General features: G+C 37.7%; 1 protein-coding gene across 2 annotated transcripts in view; it reads right to left on the reverse strand.

Moving 5' to 3' along the window:
- LOC122832652 (chloride channel protein 2-like) overlaps positions 1–24776 on the reverse strand; it is a 90510-nt gene that overhangs the window by 17123 nt on the left and 48611 nt on the right. For both annotated transcript variants that reach the window (XM_044119622.1, XM_044119621.1), the window contains exons 3-15: positions 22906–23037; positions 21904–22032; positions 21087–21220; positions 20051–20128; positions 17271–17349; positions 16557–16682; positions 15269–15353; positions 13168–13269; positions 12268–12352; positions 9553–9708; positions 4890–4959; positions 3262–3372; positions 1503–1716 (exon numbers count right to left, since the gene is read on the reverse strand). In XM_044119622.1, coding sequence (XP_043975557.1) covers positions 1503–1716; positions 3262–3372; positions 4890–4959; positions 9553–9708; positions 12268–12352; positions 13168–13269; positions 15269–15353; positions 16557–16682; positions 17271–17349; positions 20051–20128; positions 21087–21220; positions 21904–22032; positions 22906–23037 — 1501 coding nt within the window. The remainder of the gene's footprint in view (positions 1–1502; positions 1717–3261; positions 3373–4889; positions 4960–9552; positions 9709–12267; positions 12353–13167; positions 13270–15268; positions 15354–16556; positions 16683–17270; positions 17350–20050; positions 20129–21086; positions 21221–21903; positions 22033–22905; positions 23038–24776) is intronic.

Genomic DNA, 24776 nt, shown 5'->3' on the forward strand with positions numbered 1-24776 from the left:
TTACACTAGTTTCACCTAACTATCTTTCTAAGATGCACCCAAATTTTTGGTCACATCACATTTAGACCCTTTTGTTAAACAAAGACTGTTTTGCTCAAGAATACACTGGGTGACTGAATTTGTCGCCTTGTGTACAAAGAGTTCTGTGCTAATAAACATGCTCTGCCTTTGCAGCCGAGGGGAATAACATCACTCAAAGAAATGCAAAACAAAGTCAATATTGAGATGTGTTTTGTAAAATATGCAGGAAAATTAGATCTGTGCCTTACATAGAGAACAAATACTCTTAAACTTGTTAGAAGATGTATGTTTGGATAATTTCAAAGCAGTCATTTGAGCTTCCCACTGCAATGGGAGCAGAGCAGAGTTGTTCGACTGATGTTTTTCTTGCAGCCTCTTGGGACCCTCTGCTCCGCAATGGAAGAGGCAGTTCAGGATGGAGCATGCAGTCCTGCCTTCTTACACAGAAGTATATGTAAATAATGACTTAAAGAGAATAAATTAATAAAAAAATCTAAAAATAAATGCTAATGTGCGTATCTGATTGCTTGAATTTCACACCACTGTCAGTAAACAGACTTACAGAGCTTTGTTTACTTTTAAATTTTTTATAACCCACACATGCAACTTTATCAAAATGTTTTTAGAAGAATTTTCAGAGGATGGCTCAATAAGAATTGATACGTGGGAGTCACCTACTGATCCCAAGACAACAAAAACAAACAAACATAAATAAATAAATTGAGGAAGATTTCTTTCTTTAACCTGATCCTGGACACAATACCAGTCCCTCTAGTACATGTAGTCAAATGCTGGATTTTGCAATAGATAAGACAGAATATTCAATTGTGGTGGTATAGTGAAGGGAAGAGAAGCTTTTCCAGCAAAAATTATTAAGAGTGACATTCGTTGTGTCCTTATCGCGAACTAGTTAATGAAGGACACATTTAGGTTATTGTTCCAATGTAACAATTTGCAGATATCCAAGCAAAACTGTCAAATGCCAAGAGCAAATGTTTGAACGGGTGTATCTCTGAGGACACCCAGCGAATCCTGCAAAGGAAAAGAACCTCAATACAGAAAATCTATCAACAAAAACTGATAAAGCTACGGTTAAAGCCAGAAGTTTACATGCACTCAATACAAATACTTGTTTTTTGTCCTTCATTGTTTGAAGTTAAATCAGATCAAAGTTCAAAAAAATATTTGCCCTCAAGTCAAACCATCTTCAAGCTACTGTTTTTATGGATGTATTAATGAAATGAGGAATAAATGTTGTACTAGTCTAAAGACTGAAAACAGCTTCACCTGTCTGTGGACAGCAGGATTACATTTTGACAGGACTCTTGCACTGCTCTAAAAATGTTTGGCAAATTTGAAGTAGAGGTACACTGTTAAGTAAATGTAGTTTTCTTACTGTAGTTGTACAGAGTAATTTTAAAAGACAGGAGCTAATGCATATTTGCTGTAGGCTCTTCTTCAATATATTACGCTGTACGTACTCATGGTGACCCCAGCCCAGCTCTGGGAGGTAGGGCAGCTTCTTGATCCTGATAATAGAGTCGTAGAGCGACGGCTGCAAAGATTGAGCCACGGCGTTGGCCAGTATAACAGCTATCATCACCGGCAGGATGTGGGAGATCTGACCAGTCAGCTCAAACACAATGACCGCAGTTGAAACGGTGTGGGTGACCGCTCCCGACAAGGCTGCAGCACCTGTGGATGGGGGAGAACAGCAGAACAGGCGACTCTCAGTGTCACAGTAAGCTCTGGAACACCAAGGGTTGTGTTAACTGAATATTTTCAGATGATGAATGGTTTTATGAAATGTTGCTGGAAACTTCAGAAGGCCATGAGTGATTTTCACAAACTGCAATTCACACCTCTAACCCCTTTGTGCAATCATGTAGACGTTTTCAATTTTATGCACAGAGTACATCGTGGAGGAAACTTAATCTAAATCCCAGTATCTGGGAGCTGAGAGTGTTGAAGAGGCTTTAGAGCGCAACCTGGTTACAGATTGGTGTAGTTGGACTACTGGTGGACAGGAAGGGCATAATTTAAGTGCAATCATTTAATTTAATTTTTATATGTAGTAGTTGGGGTGATAGTGGGTTTTTGTCACTGTGAGTTTTAAATATGTATTTGTCTACTTGATGTGTGATGGCAAGATGTGGATTGTCTGTACTGAATATTAAATAAGCTGAAGGAAAAACAAATGTAAATGTCAGACTCTGCTAGGCTAAATAAATTCACATTCTTTTCCTATACACCCACAGAGGAAAAAAATTGACCCATGCATCTAATTTAATGCTGGAGGAAATCTCTGCATCGACCCCTTTCTTTTTCCTTTTGTTAAAAGTGATGTGAACTAAACTGACAGAGCAGCGTGGTGTGAATGAGTCTTCATACAGACAGACAAAATGGATGAGTCCAATTTAAACAGTGGAAAAAAGAGGAACAGTAGGGAATGATAGAATTAAAGAGAGAGCAATACAAAGAGGGAATGAACAAACAGATGCTAGATAGGAGCGTTTGCACCAGCAGGTTTCATTGTTCTTTCCCATAACTTAATTAAGCCGTGTCTGCCTCCCTCCCCTCAGATAAATGCTGCTGCTGTTCTCTCCACCCATCCTAATGCTCAGTCCTTAGAGCGAGTTCTGCTGTGAGATGAAAGAGGCTCATCAGAATGTCGGGCCTGCAAAGGGCTGAGTCATCAGCTACAGCACAGCACAACAGCATCAGCCCAGAAAAAAAAGGAAAACAGCAGGCGCCGAGGCCGCAGCAGAGGCATAATCAGCACTGCTGTCAACAAGTAACACTGGATCTCATCACAGGCGCAACTTTATTGTAGATGTCTAATCAAAGTTGGAAAAAACCCCCCAAAAAACTAAAATTAATAATTTTTACCACTCATCTACAGTATTTAAAAAAACCCATTGAATATTTGCTAATAAAGTTCAACAACAAGTGATGATTCTGTTATGATTTACCTCTTTCAAAACAGTATTTTTGTATTCGGTTGATTTTCTTGGGTCATTTTTGTTTCCATTATGTTCAATTCTCATACTATTTCATGATTTTATTTGTGGTGCATCAGAAAGTTTTGATCTTGAGCTGGGAGCTCAAACTTAGTAAGAATAAAACTATATGAATGCTACAAATAGACCAAATCAGATATTCATACTTATTCAAAAGTATAACCAGAAAGAAAAGAAGAAAAAAGTTATTCAGTAATAAATTAATGAGTGTTCAACATACCCACAACAGCGTAGCCTCCTGGCACTATGGGATAAATGGACTCATCAGAGTGAATGCCATCTGGGAACCAGGCTGCCATGCATTCTCCAACCAGACGACCAAACGCTGCTCCTACAACCACAGGGACACATGGATGAAGACACAAACAGTCTGACCTCGGGTTTCTGCCTACATGTAGAGAGGTAATAAATCTGAATTTATGTACAATGGAATGACTACACCTGGTTCCAAACTATAAATATTACATTTAACACATTCCGTTCTGCAGTGCTACATCTCCCCTAGAAGAGTTACAACAGGAGTGAAAGGTGTAGATTTAGGTGTAAAGTAATTCTGCAAAGCACTGATTGCTACAACTAAGGTAAAAGATAAGACTATAAACCCCATCTGATGGATGTAGGAGGCTTAAATTGGTGGATTAGCGTCTTAAGGTGGAATGTCAGCAATAGTGACATCTGGTTCCACAGAAATCTCCACCTTTAGGAGGTAGAAACCTATTTCTTAAAAACATACTGGGCATTTTGCTGATTAAAATTGTATAAATAAAACATAAAAGTTTTTTGTGTTTAGTTTTCTAATACTGATTTGTGCAACTAGGCTAAATCTTATGGAAAAAAATTAGGGCACCCTATCAAATATTCATCTCTTTAAACAAAAATGTTTTGGGTTATAATCATGTTTCGGGATCCAGTTCTAATTAGATGCAGATGCTCTCATATTTCCCTCAAGTACTTTTAATACACAACTGTATTCACGGTGAATTCTATGATGGTGATGATCAACAGGACCTGCTGCAGCAAAGCAGACCCAAACCATAGCACTTCCTCTGCCATACTACACAGTTGGTATGAGGTTGTTTTGCTGGAATGATTCATTTAGACAAACATGCTCTTTATTCTTGTGTCCAAATATTTCAAATTTTGTCTCATCTGTCCATAATTCTTTTTCCTTGTACACCTCTATTAAAGTTAAACTCGAGAAGGTTTTTTTTATTGTACATGTATGGTACTGTGATCGGATTATAGGCTTTATGGAAACTTATGTTAGCTTTTTATGATCTACTTTCAGTGTTATCTTGCTTGGAGAGCAAATATATTCCTCATCGCATTTTGCATTTTTATTACATTATACAAAAAATCTTTAACATACTCATATTTCTCAATATTTGTATAGTTGATATGAAATATTCACATATGCTGATATCTTAGAAAAACACAGACTATCACTGTGGGTCTTAATATCTTTACATTTTGCAGACATTTAACAAAAAGGAAATGGACTCTACTGAGTTTTCTTATTACGATTAGGACCCAATCAGTGTTCTGCCATAATAGTTCTGAACAATTATAATGGGTTTTTCATTGCTTTTAGGAAAGGGGTTGTCCTCTCAGTTACTACTTTCTTTTGGTTGCACAAGAAGCAAAAAGTTGATACGATAAACTGATCCTGTAATAAGACTTTTTAAAACACCCTGTGTAATCTGTCATCTCTCTCTCCTATTTTATCTGTTGATCCAAATCTTTGATGGGGCTGATTAGACTTCCTAAATGACAGTCCAACTCCAGTTTGTCCATAAAGACAGACTGGAGCTCACTGTTCTAAAACACATATTGTTGATTGCTCATTACCAATGACAAACACAGGCATGAAAGCTCCACAGGGCACAGGGATGGTGGTGGCCAAGGCTGACATCCAAAACTAAAGAGAAAGAAAAAAATATTTGTGAGATAAAGATATGAAATGAAAGAACAAGGTGGCATTTCAATTAGATATCCAAGTCCTATGCAGTATGCCCAAACATGATAGCTAATCTGAATCTCGAAGCAGCAGTGAGGGGGCGGCCATGCAAGGTTAGATTGAACCGTCACATTCATTCTTCATTTGACAAAGACCCTGAAATAAAGCTTGTGTAATGAGTGGCCTTCACCGATTGGCTGACACTATAGCAGGCAAGGAGAAAGGACAGCTAATTAAGCAAGAAAAGGGAAATGTCACTGCTGACAATGTGTTAGCATTGCTCTATGTCCACATGTGTAGGTAGACCTGTACTTAAAAGTATCAACAGATTTAGTCCACAAAGTCAGCTACACAGATATTACATAAGATACCTTGTTATTATTCATACAAACTCCACTCAATGATCACAGTATTGATCAGTTTTAATGCATGTTCAGTCATTACATCCTTGACACTGAAGGAAGCAAATGCAACTAAGATTGGAATACATAATCAATTGTTAGCCAAAGCTAATATTAGTTTGAGGTTCAACAATGACTGCTTTAAATGTACAAATGAAGCAAAAGGTGGATCAGCAGTAGAGAAAGAGAACCATATATAAAGGTTACAATCCTTGATGCAACTGTCCCAGGTTTGATTCCCAGCAGCATGATGAGTACTGCATGTCCTGCCCTTCTGTTTCAGTCCTTTTTCCTGTCAAACTACTAATTAATAAAGGCCACCCTCTCAACATGCTATGCTGAACAGCAGCAGAAATATAAGCATTTGGGGAAATTCACAAGTCAAGTTGATCATTGATGAGATTATTGATAGAAAGAAAATGGGTGGACAATATACCTGGCTAATTCTTATGGACATTCAGTCAGATGTAGGAACTGCTGATCTAAACATCATCCTCTGGCTGGAATAGTCAGTTTGAGTCAGCTTTAGGTACAGCTCTGTTCTGTCTGTAATTTCTTATATCTTATGGATTTGTTTTAAACTGTTGAAGTACAATCAAATAATATTAGATAGTGCTACATTTTATGCTGACTCAGACTCACACTGCCTACATGATGTTAAAGTTCAGCTAAAAACTGGGCTTTCTAGTATGCTTTATTTGAAGAAAAGTGGGAGGACAGATTCATGAATTGTATTTTTAAACAAAACAAAAATAAGACCAGAACTGGTGCTGCATAAGCCAAAGCACCAGTTCTTTGTATTTCCACCATGAACACACATATGTGCGTAGGTGTTAACACACCCCCACAGCACACACCATAACACGTACTCTGTGACGAGAATCAAAGCTCCATGCTGCCAGACACACAAACATTTGATTACAATAAATGAGTCTCATGGGCAAAATAAAGCAGACAGTGGATTCTTCAGACTCCCTTTTCCATCGTATTGTTGCTCTTCCACCCAGACAGTAAAACACAAATGAGAAAGAGAGCGTAAAGAAGGATCTCTGGACTCATAATAAAAGCTTAAACTAAAGGTTGAGGCCATGAGTTCTGTGGAAAGAATCACAGAAGTGCACCAGGGTGTCACTGTGTAGGTGTTTGATATTATCCGACAGCATTAAAAAACCCAGAAGGGGGTGAGAATGTGGCCTTCTAAATTTTTTGTAAAATTCAAGTCACTCACACTGAGAGCAGCTGAATGTGTTTTCTGAAACAATCACTAGGAGATTATTTTAATTAAAGTTCTAAATGTGTGCCATATGTAACCTTTAATGTAATAATAATAATAATAATAATAATAATAAAACTTGAAAATGACATTGTATATCTGCAATATTCCAAAGAAACTTAAGCTGAAATACCTAAACACACTGTTATTTCACATGTTTAATACAATAATGGCCAAGATCTGATAATGGCCCTGCTGTCTACAGGGTGTAGATGACAGGGTAATATGATCCAGCTACTTGTTTGCACAGAAACATCCACTCAAACACAGGTGAATACGATAAGCTGCTGCCGGCTGTGTCGATTCCATCCCCATAGGACAGCAGTCTTTACCATGGCAACCCCTCTGAAGTCTGTAAAGTTCCAGTGGCCAACAAATCCCCTGTGGCTCAGGGTTACATCCAAGATAAACTAATGGAAAGATCCCTGTAGGCTGTTAATGTCCCTCCATGTATTTTTAATAAGTCACAGATGGAAAATGTACCCTTACTATAGCCATGTCATGTTACAGATTGAATGCTATTGGTGGTTAAAACTCCTGCACTGAAAGTTTATATACATACATAATACACATACACACATAATTAGGATGTGAATTTTCATTTTGTTATTCAAGTCAAGAAAAAATGACCACAAAAACTCTAAGAATACATGAGTTATCAAGAGCTAAAGGGAACAAATGTCAGTTATGACGGACAATGGAGGACATTTATACTCAATCAGCTGGAAGAGCTGTATGAACCTGTGTGTAAACCATTTTCAGAGGACAGTGCTTCTTCCCAGGAGCCCCTCCTAGATTCCCACTCCAATTACAGTCCAGTCAGCTCTGTGACACTATAAGGCACACACACTGCTGTTTAAAGACAGACAGCAGAGGACACACACCTGCATTAATATACCCGTTTCACCCTGAGAGCTCATAACAACACAAGACTAAAAATAACATTGAATTATTATGAATGGCAAATTGGTTAGCAGCTTTGAGAGTGCACAAAGCAGCTAACCAATGAGCTGTGCTGAAACTAGCATCTTCACAGTAAGTGCCAACATTTCACTGTCACAGCTTAATCAGGGCAAGTTGCTAGTTGTTAGCAGAGCTGAAGCTGATGGACAACTGTGCAAACACCTTTTCTATTCATCACTGGAAACAGTGTATCATAAGTTTCTGCATGAAAAAGGGAGCATCAAGATAAGATGGCTGCCAGGGTGAATAAAAGAACCAGTCATTATAGAGAAGAAGCGGGAGTGAGAGCAATCTCGCCTTTGAAAATCACCAGGCTGAACCCAGCAAAACAGAAGGCTGTAATTAGACCGAGCCATTACAACCTCGCTTTGCATGTCGAGTCAGGGTGATGGAGATAGAGAGAGGACATTAGTCAGGACATGGCGTCAAATACATGCTCAACTGCTCAACAAGGTTTGTTCAGGTGGCGTTTTATACATCATATCATTTGCAGTGGTGCTTCCAGAAATATTTCACAGGGGCCGCCAGATTAGTAAATATTTTGGGGTGACACACCTAAAAAATAAATGGATAATTTTTCCACAGTTGGACAATGAAGGATATTTCTATTCAGTGTTAGTGCAAACATTTATGCAAACAGTTCCTGCTGCCACTGCGTTAACACAGCGCCCTCTGGACCGACACAGAGCTACAGCTACAGTGGTTATTAGACTGTGTGCTAACCTCTTTTAAAAGATGTTACTTCTCCAAGAATGGGGAAACACTCAATTTTATGCACACACTGACACAAGCTGTTACATGTTATGATGTGTGCATCACTGGCAGAGCGACATGTTAAGAACTTGTTTCCTGTCGCACACACGTTGCCTTTGTGTACGGACTGTTTGTACACACTCTGGTGTAGGCTTCGTCCCCTGTATGTTATAAAGGATAATAACGAAACTTAATGTTTAAAATGCTGATTACACCAGAGTGGAGCTGGTGAATGCAACTCATAGTTTGAATGAGAGGAAGGGGAATGTGTTTCAAAAACTGATTACATCTAAGAGGTTGGTTATAAAAAGGATAAAATAATTTTAAGAGGAAAATGTTCAATTTACATGCAAATATACTTTAAAAACAAAGTAAACTTCTTCTGGGTGCTCAAATTCACTGACTGAAGTCTTTCAAGAACAGCAGGTGCAATAATGCTAATCTTTAAATGTCTGTACCACTGCATAACTGGAATTATAGAAGGAAAAATAAGCTACTGTTTGAATTAGCTCACTTCAGCCAGCTGGGTAAAAGGGAAGTAAGAAAGAGAAAATTATAAAAGTGAATATAATAAACATTATTGGCCTAAAACACCGGTAGTCACCAGGATAAAAAAAAAAAATCCAAAAACTATTGGCAATAGAAAAAGAACATATTGGTCGACCACTAGTTTAGCTTTAAGAGTACAAACACCAATCATTCAATATTAAGAAATTAAAAGCGGGTTAATGATCTAAGAGAATAACTAATATTGGCGTAGGCTGAATATCTTTGTAAAGGTAATTTGCTAATATACTTACACAATACTAACATGAATGTATATTGATATTGTACAACAATATAAACCTTGTGATTTTTAAGCAAATTGATACCAATTATGAATTGGTTTTGAAGTGAGTATTGCTGTCAAAACAGATAAATGGCCTTAATTTGTTCTCTTCATGTGCTAGCCATAGTTCCCGTCAAAGATAGGTTGCTTTGCACAGAATCGGCCTCTAATGTACTGAATCTTTTGCTAATAATATTTCCTCACAAATTACAGTTTCCAAGCTTCAACATGAGTTTCAGCCGCAGTGAAGACGGCTTTAGGGCTGTCACCTTCAGCAGAGTCCTCTACAGACGTGTGATACCACCATTGTAAAGCTTTCTCAACTTTGTTCCTACCTTCATGATGATGAAAAGGACCAGTGTGACGAAGACATTGATTTGTGGGTGTTTCCAGGCTTGGGAGTTTCCAATATAGTCAAATTCCTCTGCAATTCCCTGTTTTGCCCATGTCCGGTTGTCCAACAAAGTCACCAGAGACTCCCCCTGAGTCAACTACAAATCACAGGAAATATTAATTACAAGTCAGAGTCAGGTACCATCACTTTTTGCATCAATTGTTTGTAATATAATTACAAATTAGATTTATTTAATAGTGGATTTAATAGTCCATTAGATTTATGGACTATTAAATAGTGGGTATTCAGTCTGTAAATCAAAAGCTAAAATACTGATGAATAAATTGTTAAATTGAAATTGTGATGTGGCAAATTAAAAATGAAACCTGCCATTTATATATCAGGGCAAAACAGTACTGTTGGAATTATGTCTCTAGTAACATGGAGAAGGTAACTAAGTCTAGACAATTAAACTGTTTTTATATAAAATTGTGTTTTTCTAATATTTATCCAGACCTGAAATATTCCATGTTTACCCAGACTTTTCAAGACTGTAAGAATCCTCTTCATTTCCTAACATTAAACCCATAAAGCTCATATTACTAGCAAACATGGGAAGACAGAAACATACTATTCAGTCCCTGGAAGTATACAAGTTGCTGTGTCCACAGAAAAACAACCAGAACTCTTAACAGCTTTGTGATCTTCTGTTACGCTTGTGTCAAACTCCACAGAGAACTCTGTCTCTTGTGCAGAGATGGATTGACTGCAAGAGGAAGAATGTTAGACAGTCCATCTGCCAGCTATGTGGAAAAGCCTGGTTACCGGGAAACATGGTGCCACAATGAACCAGTTTCACTTTCTCTGAACTAAACAACTACACTTACTGTCGGCACACATCTTTCTTTCGGGACAAACTAAAGAGAGATGGTTGTAACTGGAAAGAAGCACTGACTGTCACTGATATCCTCACATTATTTTGTAATATTTAACCCCAACAGATGTCAAATGTTTCTGGCGAAAATGTAGTTGATCTACGAATAGATAATCTTGCAAAAAGAGAACTTTTATGGGAACCTTTTTTGCCTCAAATATCTCCTCCAGGGCTCAGAACAAACACAAAATACAAACTGTTAGCAGGTTCTTTCAAGTTGAATTTGAGATGATTTTCATTTACTTGCCATTGTTTTTGCTTTTTCCTCATGCTCACACCTGCTTGTTTACAGCTATCCATGATTGTTAAAGTGGCAATTGTGATTTTGAGCTTAATTATAACGCATTTAGAATTTAGAAAATCTGAGGTTTGGGCCCAGATTCACAGCAGGTTTTAATGGAAAGGTCTCCTCTGAATGTGAGCACAGGAAAAGATGATGAGCTCAAGTTTTTACAAAATGTCACCAGAGATTAAAATTTTACAATCTCTGTCAGGGATTATGCTGTGACAAAATCATCTGGAGCCGGACAAAAATCACATCAGCTGCAGACAGTGATGGAGATAAAGTTCCCACTGGCAGAGATGATGATGAAGAGTGTGCCAGGAAGACAAAGGAACCACAAATACAAATTTCTGAGTGGGTACTCCAAAGAGAGGAGCTTTAAGAGTAAGCCAGCATGGGCAGAGCTTCAGAAGTCTTCAACACTTTCTTATTTGGAGCCAAGGTAAAGAGAGGGAGTCAATCTGTGTGTGTGTTTGTGTATTGAGTGTACAAAGGATGGAGAGTCTATTCCTTTTCTAATTCCGATTATTAACCGGATGAAGGGGATAAAATCAGAGAAGGCACAACACATGCTCATGAGTCATCCCTGGAGCAAAAGGACAATATGGTCGTCCATGTCTCCAGTGTACACTGATGAGTCACTAGCACTCACAGGCACATTTATACCCCTTTAAGCTATTATGCTACAATCATGTCTACCAACCTCTAGCTGTAAACAGAGTACACTCTTACAGCTTTTAGCATATAGCTCCTTATCGGTACAAACCAACCAAAGAACCACCAAAGTCTGTTGTAGCAGTCTGGAGAATCTGCTGGGATGCCTCCAGAAAATGCAGCTCTCTTTTGACTAACTTTTTACAAACATGATTCTTCCTTTAGCTTAATGGACAAAATATCAGATGTTTGGGTTTCCAACCATTCAGGCAACAGTCATTGTGGAAAAAGCTGAAAATGTAACCATTAAAGTCCTATCTGGCCTACTTTTCATACATGATCTTTCCAACACTGAACGTTACTTCACAATATGAATCAGGCATATCCATAATGTGACGCCTGATAACCTCCTGCTAGTGCTGGTTAAGTTTTGTAATGTGTCCTTGAGGCGCTCTCTGTTTCATTTGATCTTCATTCACTGTTTGGATTGACTGTTGAATGCTCTGGAAACAGTCTGCTACACATCACTCTACTCATGATGCTACCACTTCAGCTCACTGGTCACCATTCTCCAAATTCCAGCAAAGTAAAATTGGAAATTATTTATGTGATCACTGCTGATTATCAGAGGTACCAGACAACCTTGAATTCATCCCAATCCTTCTGGTTTTCTTTTAGTAGGTGTAAATCATTAGCGTGACGTTGACTATGAAGAAATGCATGTCTGAATTGTGTTTCGGTGAACAAAACAGGCAATTATTTAAGGTCAAAACCTGCAAAGCAATGCAGTTTATGCAAAAGAGTATTATTTCTGTCATAACTTTTGAAAGATGTTGGAACCATACCTTTCCAGCCATAAACTGTCCAAATCCAGGAGGAAATGTCAGTGTTGAAATCAGTAAAGTGACCAGAGCTGGATACAGCAGTCGCCTAAAAGAGTAAGAAATGAAAATTAAAAAAAATATATATAGACATGCATTTTTCCATATTTGCACTTCATCACTCTAAAGAGTAAACATGCTGTAAGTTCAAGAAGCAGCCATGTTGAAAAACGCAATCCTTGAGATCATCATCATCAAAGTGGTTAGTTATCACACAAATTTAAAATGTTCAATGATTATCAAGAAATATATGTTTAGCTGTTACTGTTGTCTTTAAATGAACAGCCCAGAATGTGTCAAAGTGAATAAACAGATAATACAATTTGTGTTTGTTCATGCCTTCACAATTTTCACTGAAATACAAAAAGCTTAGAATAAGATGTCTGTAAAACCTTTTATTATTGTATCATAATAAAGTACCACAAAAGAGGTTTTCAGGGGTATGATCTTGAAATGCCACTTTAAAACTGTTTTAAAAAATGTTTTCCAGTTGCCATCAGCCTCTGACTTCATGAAATGGAAAGTGTAACTTATTGTTACTGTAGGAGTCCTGCATACTGTTTCTATGATTTGTTAATGGTACAAAAGCAACTGAGTTTCCTGCTGGGTTGAAGGAGTTGATTTCTCATCAGGCTTGGGTTAAAAGATGCTTAATCAAAGAAAACGTTTGGAACTCTTTGTGTTGATTTTACCATTTCTTCTATTTTGAACTTCTAAAACTACAGAAAACAGCTTTATACATGTGTTAGTGAGCACAATGCCCACAAACACATCTTATTGTGTGACTCATGCAGAAAAATTTAGGCTGGGCGCAGGGTGCATGTTTCTCCTGAGACATCCGTCACATACTTCACATGTACTCACTTCTTCATGAGGAATTTGTTGATGGTCTTTTGCTTCCTGATGAACTGGACAATCAGTCGGTTTAGATAGACGAACAAAGCACCACCAAATCCACTGGCAATACTGCAGACAGAGAAACAGGGCAGTTAGTCCTGTTTTCCCTGTACGGTGTGATGAAGCACTCTGCATGATCAAAGTGAAACTAAATTGAATAAATTAGTTCAAGAGTAAACAAAGCAACGCATCAAGTCTTCTGTACCACCTCCATACGTTGCTCTCAGTGCATTTGGCCACAGTAAAAACAATAGGAATGTAATGAGGCTCTAATGCACTGGAGGCGGGTGTCAGGAGTAAGTGCAAATGTGATTCAGTGAAGCCATAAAATGAGTATTGGTCAGGGAGAGAGATGATGTGGAGGAGCAGCATTAATGTAAATACAGAAAAGAACAAAAGAATAATAGAACAAAGACGAAATGGAGGAAGAAAATTGCTGGACTTAAAACCAAGAGACTAAAGCTAAGAGTGAGACAGACGGAGCGCGCTGTCAGCTGAGGAAGTGTGGGGGAGTTGGAGAAAAGCCGAAGGAGAGGTTTATATAAGTACACATTTAAAAGCGCTGTGGGAGACCTCTTTATGGAAGCCAGAAGAAGATAAAGAAACAGGAAATAAGTGAGTGTGTGTGTGTATATAATACTTGCTGCATTATTAATTCCATCAACTATGTTTGAATAAATAATGACCAGGATGATGAGGTAGTCTTTAACACCCTGATGAGGCATAAAGAAAATAGCAGGTAAGCTTTTGGTTTCTTTTTTTCCTCAAAAATAAGCAACAATTTTTGTTGGTTCAGAAGATGCTACATTCACCTCAACCTTTTAAGAACTTCTCAGACTTGCATTTCACTAAATAGGGTCATTGTACACACAAACTACTCAGGACTACATTCAGTTCATCCTCTATTGGATACCTCAAAGCTTCTCAAAAAACAGTTTGTTGAGAAAATCCTCTATGAAGTTCAAATAAGAGCTGCATTAAAGCTCATCACTGGGTGCATTCATCTCCATATGTATGTTGTTCTGTGCAGTATGAGGTCGAGTTTCACCAAGCGAGCTACTTCTGACGCCTGAAGGTGTAACAAACAGCAAGTGGAATAGGAAGGAACTCTTCAAAGATGTGGCCTGCAAGTCAAGATTCTTCCATTATAAATGGGATCACCTGTCACAACTTAAGGAAACGTGTGTTTTTGTTGATTTGCTACCTTTTGCACCTTTATGGTTTAAAAATGGATCTTTTGCTGTAAATGACTAGGTACAATTTGTGCTGAACAACATTTTTTTATCTAAATTGTCAAACTCCTTTCAAGGGAGGGTATTCTGCAACTTTTACACAGTTTTCTGCTTCATCACACCTCAATCAAACAATGATATGGTTCACAGGAAACAACTCTTCAGGACCTGAGAGATAATTCCACCATTTTCCTAAAGTCTGCTTAGCAATTATGAGTAACCGAAAAAAATCTTTTGGTTATTTTTAACTACTATACAAGTGCAGAAAAAGAGCAGCTACAGGCAATGGCATTTGTGTTTTTTGTTCTTCCAGAATGTGTGATGCTGTCGATCTGCTTTGCCCTTAAGTCTATCAGTAATCATTGATTGCAAGTTGTAGACAATCTAGAACAGGAGACTGCAACCTTTAGAATCAAAAGAGCCATTTTGCCCACAAACAAGCAAAAAAAACAAAAAAAACACACACATTTAGAGTTGCAAAGGTTATGTATTTTAGATAAATATCTACTAGATATTTTTAATTTCGATTTTTAAGGTTTAACATAAAGAAAATCCTCAAACGTTTGCAGAAAGAGAACGGATAGTTTCCTCTATGGGTTGTTGATATTCGTGGAAAATTATGTGAAAAATATTTTTAAGAAAAAATATTCTGTTAAACTAATATTTCTGGTACTGTTGTGTAAGTTTTATGCATTTTTTATAAAAAATTGCAGTTATTAAAAAAACTGTAAAGCTCCTAAAACCTACATCTGTTCCGTATTTTTAAATGTCAAGAGTCATTGTGGAAGATCCAGAGAGCCACAGGTTGAAGACCTTTGACCTTGGGGAAAACTCACCCAATGACAGCGAAGGCAGGAAGCTCCTGAAGGTCAAAGGGAAAATCCAAACGGAAACGGGTTTTGAAAAGTGCTGTGATGGTCTCTGAATAAGCAGAAACATCCAGAAAGTGAGAAAATAGAACAAGCCACAACAAAACACAATATTAGTAATGTGAGGTCCAAATTGAAGGTTTTAATTGCAGGTGTTTCAGTTCTCTGTGCAGGTACAACTACAGTTCATGCTTTGTTTCTAATTACAAAAAGCAACCTTGCCCTGCAGACCAGAACTCCTGCCAGCACACAGTAGACAGATGGCTAGAGAAAATTAGGTGTGGGAAATAACTGGTAGTAGCCAACAGATCACTGGGGACCTGCAGTGCAGCTCTGCAAACCAATTCTTGTTCCTGTACAGTGGCAATACATTTCAGTCTGCTACCAGAGTTTCTAATATTTCGCTGAATTCAGATGTTATTACCACCAACAGGAAATGTTAACTTCTCAGAAAGGTAATGATGTATGCCATAATACAAAGAGCGGATTCAGACATAAGTATTGAGTCATACAGTTCAGGTTCTTCTTCCTGTTTGATAAGTTACTTATTATTCATTACAGGACAATTTAACAAGCTGAGAATATTATTCTAAACGGTTTTCAACAGCTTATAATTGTAGCAGCCAGTATTTATGATGCTGGAGTGAAACTCCCATAGTTACTGATTTAAAATTCTGCAGCAATTTGAGAAAAAAAGTTATTTTAAAAGTCTGAATGTTTTAAAAGGTACTAACCAGTGGCGCAAATAAAATAAATCAATCAAATGCAGTGTCATATAAGACTGCATCTAACCCCTTTAAATGTAGTCAGATGTATTTATATACAATAAAAGAATAAAATATAGCGGCTTACAATTTTTCTGTGCACTTGAAAATGTTTCATCATATTTCATGTTGCTGAAATATGATAGGTTTGTTGTAATTTGTTGTAGCTAGACCACAAAGGACCTGAAAATGTGTTTCCAAACTAATAAATAATAGGTAAAATATACTTAACATAAAATTTTAAGAATTGTGGTAAAATAAACTTCGGTAACATCATATTAAGGTTAAACTTATTCCAATCTTTTATATGTGCACTAATTTTTAATAGTCGGACAAACATTCTTTTAAAAATTTTACATTTTTTAAGTTTTAGCAGATGGTGTTTTGCTCTGATTAGTGAATATGTGTGGTACAATAGGTTCAGCATTAAACTGCTGAGCTGTTAGGTGGTTGGTTAACAACATGATATAATCTGAGCATAATGACATTACCTTCGTCTCTGCTCCAGACAGCCAGCACTCTGAAGATGAAGGCACTGAAGGTAGCTGCAAAGAACCCTCTCCAGTAGTTCCGCACAGCAAAGAATGTGGATGTTACTTCAATACTGAACAACACACCTGCAACACAAGGCAGAACAGTAAATTGTGGCATATCTTTCCTACAGACATATCTTAGAACATTATGGGATTGGAAGAGAGCTGTTTAAATGTGTGATGGTTAAACAACAAAATATGGTGTGTGATATGAAAACTGCTTCTTTGAGCAAGTCCCCCCCAGATCTCATATGTTGGACAAGGTAGTTCAATGTGTTCTGAAGAATTTTAAATCAAAGATTTGGATCAAATATTTCAGTGATTTTAACTTTGATATAAAAGTTGGTTCAATACTAAGAACAAACAAAGTAAAACTTTGAAATTAAGTATCTTTTGTAAAAGCCTTGAAAATCTGATCTGCTACTGAAATACATTTCATCACGGCTATTTTAATTCCTCTAATGTAATTGGAATGATGGCCACTACTTCTCATCATCATCTTCCCTTTTTCTTATTAGTTGTACTTTGATCATTTCAGGTTATGGTATCGTACTTAACCTTTATTTTTATGCACTATGGCCAACAGTTGTTTTGAAATAACTTTAGAATTAGTTGGACTAATTCAATCAAACTTACAGTAAGCAAAACAATTAATTTGTCCTGCAAACTTACCTCCTATAGGGGCAGCAAAGCAGCAGCCCACTCCCACCGCACAGGCTGCCGCAAGCATCTCGATGTTTCTCGACTCATTCTGAAACACAGGTACAGAATGATACATTTATTTTTTTTAAAAACCTAATGAAATGGGAGATTAGTTAGTTAGTATTTATAAGAATTTAAGAATTATTTTTCTTTCATTTTAGCAAGTCACTCAATTTATTGACAGGTTACCATTACAGTCAAATACAAACCAATTACATATCTACAGAAGGTACCAGAAACAGGAGCGTTAAATTGCATCAGTAAAAAAATATATATATATATTGAAAAGACTGGCAAAACCTTAATGGGACCAACAAGACAAAACAGTTCATAGAATATTAGACATGTCTAATTCAGTACTTTTCTTACTGAAAATGACTCATTTCCTTTCTTTGGGTACAGAGTTTCAGTGCAAAACATAATAAACCAGATGAGTGAAGAGCAAAAAAACAAAGATTGTTCCACCTTTTTGCAGGAGAAAGTGGATCAACGTGCATTCTGAGAAATTGAGTTTTTTTTTTTCTTTGACCATTTAAATTTACCTACCTTGGTTCCCAGGAGACTGAAGTCCTTCAAGCAGCATTGTAATGTGAAAGACCGGTTAGAAGCACTTGTATTTCTCTCATTGTTCTGAGGCTTTAGCATGTGGTGCTACTTCTGAAATGCACACATCTCACATCAGAAAGCAACTAAAGCTTATTCTGACCCAAATATTGATGGTTGAAAATATTTTAGCTGAGAGAGAAACTCAACTAAAGTGGATGTTGATAATAAAACTTTCTACTTTTTATTTTACTGAATATTAGGCAAGTGTATGGATTGATTTTTGCCAAAAACGACCAAATTTTCTTATGGTGTTCGACAAGTGACTTTTGGTCCCAGCAGTATTGGATAAAACTTGTAAAACTCTTATCATTGGATACTTATTTAAAGACTATCCATCTTCCTCACAGTGGTAGTCATTTTGATAGGACAAAGAAAGGGAAGCATGCTGGGAAATGTAGCTGATTTACCTTAATCCCTACCAGACCCGACTCCTCCTTGTGGCAGGAGAGCAAGAGACAGCGTTAACAGGCAGAGAACAAATGATTAAACTGTGTGAATCAGCGCAGCCATTTGAATGTTTTAGCATTTACACTCCATCACCTCACGTTCACAGATCTGAATAAAAACATGTTATGCAATTAGGTCCAACTAGCCCTCTACAAATAATGACATTCTCCACATGCATATAAGCCTCTCATCCCATTTTTGTGCTGTAAAGTACAGCACTCTGGAAAGAAAAGCTGCTTTTTCACAGCCCACAGGTTACATTAGCATACTGTACTTAAAACTGTGGAGAGGCCCGGATCCAGCAGCAGTGGCACACTTCACTCATGCATAACTCTTTCTATTAAAATGCTATAAAGTGCAACACATGACTCTCCGGGGATGAGGAGCCACTAAGAACATTAGATGGAAACAATGATGATAATAAAAATGATGCATGTGAAGATGGACAAATGAAAAGAGGAAAAATGGTCGAATGAAAGATTTTAAATGAAGACAGAAATGTGACAAGTGGTGTAAGATGCATGTCAAATTAGAGATGCCCACTTGATCCATTCTTGCATTCATTTAGATTTGGGTATGGTGTGTAGCTTTTTGGGATCTTTTTAGCCTACTTTATTTTTTAAACTTTAGCTTTAATAACATAAAGCTATATAATTTTTAAAGTTTAATCAGTAATACTTTTAAAACAAATTTATGTCAGATCATGATTTCTTGGTTAATGTCAAGTTGTCATAACAAAGACATTTTGAATAATGTCAACTTTGTATCAAAAGTGCCATGATTTACCGGATGACACTTTATGATAACAGTCAAATACTCATGAAGACTTAGTCGTTTTCATGACAAGTGTTATGTCATGTTTATGATGGGGTCAAGGCAGTTTTATTCATAACCCATCAAATAAAGTGTTACCGATCATCCCAGACGATCAGCTCTGACCAGCAACTCTGTTCCTTCTAAAGACAAGTTTCTCCACAACATGATACTCCCACCACCATGTTTCACTGATGTGATGCTGAGTTCAGGGTGATCAAGTGTTGTTCCCTCCACAAATAACTTTTTGCATGAAAGCTAAAGCACTTAATTTTGGTCCCACCTGAACAGAATACATTTTTAAAGAGTTTTTTTTCTTGAAACTATAGTCCAAATATGATGCCTAATTCCTGGGGAGTGTTTATCTTTTTGGGTGACGTCTCCATGGTAATGACCTCACCTTCCTCCAAGTCCTTAGATATGGACACTGAATGAAGTAGATACTTTAGGAGCTCTGTTCAACACCCAACAATAACTTCAGTGCTGGTCCTTTCTAAGTTGCTGGATGGTTTCCCAGAACTTCTCAGAATTCGTCAAACCCCTAGGTTGTTGGATATCACACTAAGGAGGAGGGCTAAAAATTAATCCACTCTGAATTTTTAAGCATTTCATTGGTAAATATTTTTGAAAACCTGTGTATATTTTATCCTTCCACTTCACAAATATGCACTAATTAATGGTTTTTATTTGTAAAAATTAACAAAATAGAAAGAAATAACATGAGATAAAATGTGAAACAAGTTTGATTGGTATGAATAACATTGCAAGAAGTTAGAGTAAAAGCAAAGTAGACATCCCAATATTGCTAGTGGCACTGAAATTAATGGAGCAGAAATAGAGAATAGTGAATCTTTATGAGTCATACCAAAATCTGTGAAACTCACCTCATAGATTCCTCCAAACAGAGACATAAACTTGCTGAGCAGAGCAGCACACAAACTGGCAATGTGCACAAAGGGACCCTGACAGGAGGAAACATAGAAGTCATGAGACAGACGCAATCACTTCAGGTTAAGAACCACTTTACAACCCCTCCCTATTTACTCTAAGTCACATGTGACAGCATGCAGGGGCTCTATGAAAAAAAATCAAAGTGTAACTGATGGGATTAAAAGAGAATTAGAAGGGGGTGCACAGATAAAGAGGAGGAAGAGGTCTGTGCTGAATCCAAACTACAGATGCTGCTGCAGTGATGCGTAAGCAAAAGACCCTCAGGGGTTTCTGTGTACATGTGTGTTTTAGCATTTCTCACCTTTGAAGGCCCATGTTTCCAACAAATACTACAATGTGAGGACCCGTTACTTATTATGGGGCCTCATAAGAAGAAGTGCTGTTGCTGGGTTACAGACAAGGTTTAGGACTAAGATGTAAATTGATTTCAGGTTTAGGGTGATTCATAGAAATGAATGGAAGTCAATGCACAGTCCTGATGAAGATAGAAAGATTTAATATTTGTCTTTACGTGTGGGAATAAAGATTTCCGATGAGGCATTTTTTAACAGTGGAGATGTGTATTCCTGAAAATCCCTGCTTAAAATACTTTTGGAAAAACAACAGACTACATTAAAATCTACTCAGTTAATATAAACACATCTTCCAAGAAAATAAATAATTTCTTCTCATCAGATTAAAAGACACTCCATGTAAATTGCAAGGGGTTTATTTCCTCCCAGATTTCACTTACTGCACTACACCTAAACTCCGACTAATGTGATTAGAGAAATTTGAAAATTGTTCAAGTATTCTTGAAAAATCTCAGCTTAAAAATTCCAAGCAAAATTCTTGATGAATGTCCACCTCAAACACCAAATGTCTTAGTCATACTGCATTTCTCTTTTGAGGCAGCCATTATGGCAGGGTGGAGGATGAATATTGGTGCTGCTGCATCTGCATGGGTGTGGGCGTGTGCGTGTGTGTTACCTCCTTGCCAAGAGGCATGCCACTGCCCAGGGCGCAGGTGAGCCCGATGACTTTGGCCACAAATGTTTTGAAAGTCAGGTACTCCTTCAGCACCACCCCTCGCAAGATGGTCTTCATTTCGGGAATGCCTGAACCTGCAGGACAGAAGGCGAGTGATAAGCAGCTGACATTTCAGTCAGAGTTTATTCATGACTAGCTGAACAGCTGAAAAGTTACCGGGTTTAATTATAGTTTATCATGACAGGCTTATAAACATGGCATTTGTTTAGAGCATGCTTGATCATTTGCTGCAAAGGATGCATTAGGAACTACAAAAACATACCTCTAACAACAAGGAGGGGGCAGCACTATGCTGAGGGACAGCATTATTGCCAGTGGCAATGCTGGACTGTTCAGAGCTGAGGAAACAATGACCGAAGGCTACTTCCAAATACATGGATGTTTCAAAAGGAGCATAATCTAATATGTCTACTAATTCTAGCCTGAAAAGTTGAGGACTCATCGTGGGAGCTGCCATTTCTAATAAGAGTGTCAAATATCCAGTGATAGATTTGAAAATAATATTCCATATACTCAAAATTAACATATAGGACTGTGAGATTCTTTTGTTTTCTTCTGTAATGTGTGTTTTGTGAGAGATGTCTGCAGGAAGCTGATAACATGCCAAATTGGAAGTAGATGCTAGCCACTCTGGAGACAAAACTAAGAGCTGGCCTGATAAGGAAAACACCCAAATACATTGTGTTTGTGTTTTTGTTTTGAAAGGCCTGGACCTCTGTCCTGTTTGGTTGTGTGTCTGTCTGTGTGTTTGTCATACCAACAGCCTGGGGAGCGAGGATCTGAGTGAAGCCGGCAGAGAAGGTGATCAGAACCACAGGGTAGGTGACCCAGGCCAGGTACTGCAGAAACACGTTACTGTCCAGACCACCATACATCCACTTCTGTGCTGTGGAAACACACATAGGTAGAGCCAACAGGTGTATATAAACAACAAAATTAGAGCAACAGCACAGACACAGGAGGGAGGTTGTGTATTCCTGCAGGGTTGGACTGTGTGGGAGAAACAGGCCTCTTGGATCATTTAAAAACAAGCGGGTTGAATCCAGTTCAGTACCAACTGGAGCAAACAGATCTCTGTTAGTTTATTTTACCTTCATTTCATTTAGAAGTTTGTTTTAATTAGACAACATCCTGTTAAATTTCAAACCAGGTTTACAATCTTACCTACATTTTCAAGCGTTTATCCACATAAACCTCCCATTATCCATCCTGACATTTAAGACTAATCAAATATTTTTGCTCACTCACCTTTGACTTCTCCTAATTTATGCCAATTTATCTTTTATGAACTTAACCTACGATGCAGTATCCCACCAAGATATGTCCAATCAAATTTATCAGCACATTCTTATCCTAGGCATCAACTTCCATTGGGTTTTGAAAAGGCTCCAGGGTAACTACAATATTCTACAAACTCTTCTTTTTATTTCACATCACGTAAACATGATGGATATGAGTTTTGATCCAGGTGAGAAACTGCCTTACTCAAAGTGATCCAAACACTAATTTCCATCAACCTTAAGCCTATTCCTGTTACTAACTCAGCAATAAAGTGAGAGGCTTGCAACATATTCCAAAGTGAAGATGACTTGTGTTGGCAGGCCTGAAATTGCTCTGTATTAGGCAAAAAGTAAAATCTAAGTGTTTTAAATTGGTTGTCAAGCCTCAACATATTGATCACAGACATTGGAGTTTAACAAGAACTTTAAATACGACAAGTAGAACATTTTGCTGATAATAGCCACCTCTGCTGCCTCACCTTGTAGGCAGATAGCGATGCAGAAGTCTACAACCCAGCTGACGAGGGCCATCACCAGTCCAAGCAGGATCAGGAAGATCCAGTCCTCTCCAACTCGTGAGATCAGGAATTTTTGGCAGCGAACTGTGCAAACTGCAGGAAGACAACAGAACATGTTAGCTGAGGGGCATTACACAGATCAGAGCCGTGTTTCAGTCCAGGAATTAGTTGATATTAAAAAGTGCATTCCCAAAAACTAAGACATAAACTGTCACTGCATTCTGAGTGTTGAAAACGGCTGTGCACTGAACTGATGAAGAATTAATTTGTACACATCATGCAGACGCTACCTGGCCCCCCTGCTAGTCATGCATATTTCCTCCAAGGATAGCAGCGGTAAGACTTCAATACTGGTACACAAAAGCCTCCACACAGCACCATGCTGCCACAACATTTCACTGCAGGAATTGTTTATGCATCTTTTGCGAAGTGTTAGTTTTCCACCATATAAAGTTCAGAATATGCTTGTGGCCTGACAAACTATAAGAAGTTCAAGGAGTGTGAACAGTTTTGACAGGCGTGATGGTTTAAGACACAGTTAAATATGCTGCACCCAACTAACTAGGCTCTGGTACACCGTTTAACAGAAATACTCATCATGACTAATTGCTGGAGCTGAACATTAGCTTGACTGTGAAATAGAGCAGCAGTCTCATTAGCAGGTGCTCACACAGTAGGGTTTATATATTTCTCCACGGCAGAAAAAAAAGTGACATTTAGAAAAATGTTCTGGCATCTTTCAGCAGGTTTTCATCTTCTAAAGAAAAAAAACCCTTCATACTCCTCTCAGTAGAAGAAAATGGCAAAATCAATAGTCTGAGCACAGCAGTATTCATAATTTATTACAGCTATCGCTCCTTCTTTTTCTCTCTGAGCCAAACAACTCTCCTTAAATGCCACTGCTCTGCAACCATTTGCTCTGTGATCAGGAATGGAAAATTTAAATGCTTTTGTGTCGGTGCTTTTCAATCAGATAAGATAAAAAGTCCATTTGAATCAAACAAACTGGACTTTTACAGTCTTGTTACGTTCCTATAATAATATTCATGGTACATTCATTCAGTCAAATACAAAGGATGCAACAGAACTGAACACCATAAGAAAAAAAAAAAAAACACTAAATGATGATGTTCTTGGTGAATATTGAACATCATACTGATCTACACCTCTCCTCTCATAGATTACCACCTCAGCCAATATCATCAACATCAGCTTTTTGCATTAAATTTGTGAGGATACTGCTTGCATGGAAATTATGATATCAATCAATTAATTGATTGTAACTCTGTTATATAGCGATGCAAAATAACCAAATGAACCTTGCTGTTCATTTGTTTCATTTAACAAAGAGAAGAGCTTCCATTAATGAATGGTGATTATTTTCTTGCCCAATCTGGGGAAGTTTAAATGAGATTTTATCTTCGTGGAGCTGCTGCGGTTGTCATGGGAGCTTGGTTCTCCGGTCCACAAGTCATGAAAAGGCCTGTTGCTTGGCACCTGGACATATTTGATATTTTTAAAGGATCATTTTGATCTTGCATAACAAAACTAACAATCTTGACCATATTCTGTCAGAAAGATGGATGTAGTTCCAGTACAGATTGGACTCCGCCAGAGCTCTTTTTTGTCCCTATTCCTGTTTGTGGCAGTTCGAACTCGCTGAAGGAAATGAGACTGAAGCACCTTAGGATGTCCCACTGATTTACATTCAGAAAAAAGAAGACATTATTTTTTCTGAATGTAAATCAGGAGTTAATAAAAGAAAAACTCATAAAAAACATTTGAAGGTGCTGTGCATGCAGTCATTCTTATGGTAGAGAAAGGGAAAATAC

The sequence above is a fragment of the Gambusia affinis genome, linkage group LG06, assembly GCF_019740435.1.
Source record: "Gambusia affinis linkage group LG06, SWU_Gaff_1.0, whole genome shotgun sequence".
Classification (NCBI taxonomy): Eukaryota; Metazoa; Chordata; class Actinopteri; order Cyprinodontiformes; family Poeciliidae; genus Gambusia; species Gambusia affinis.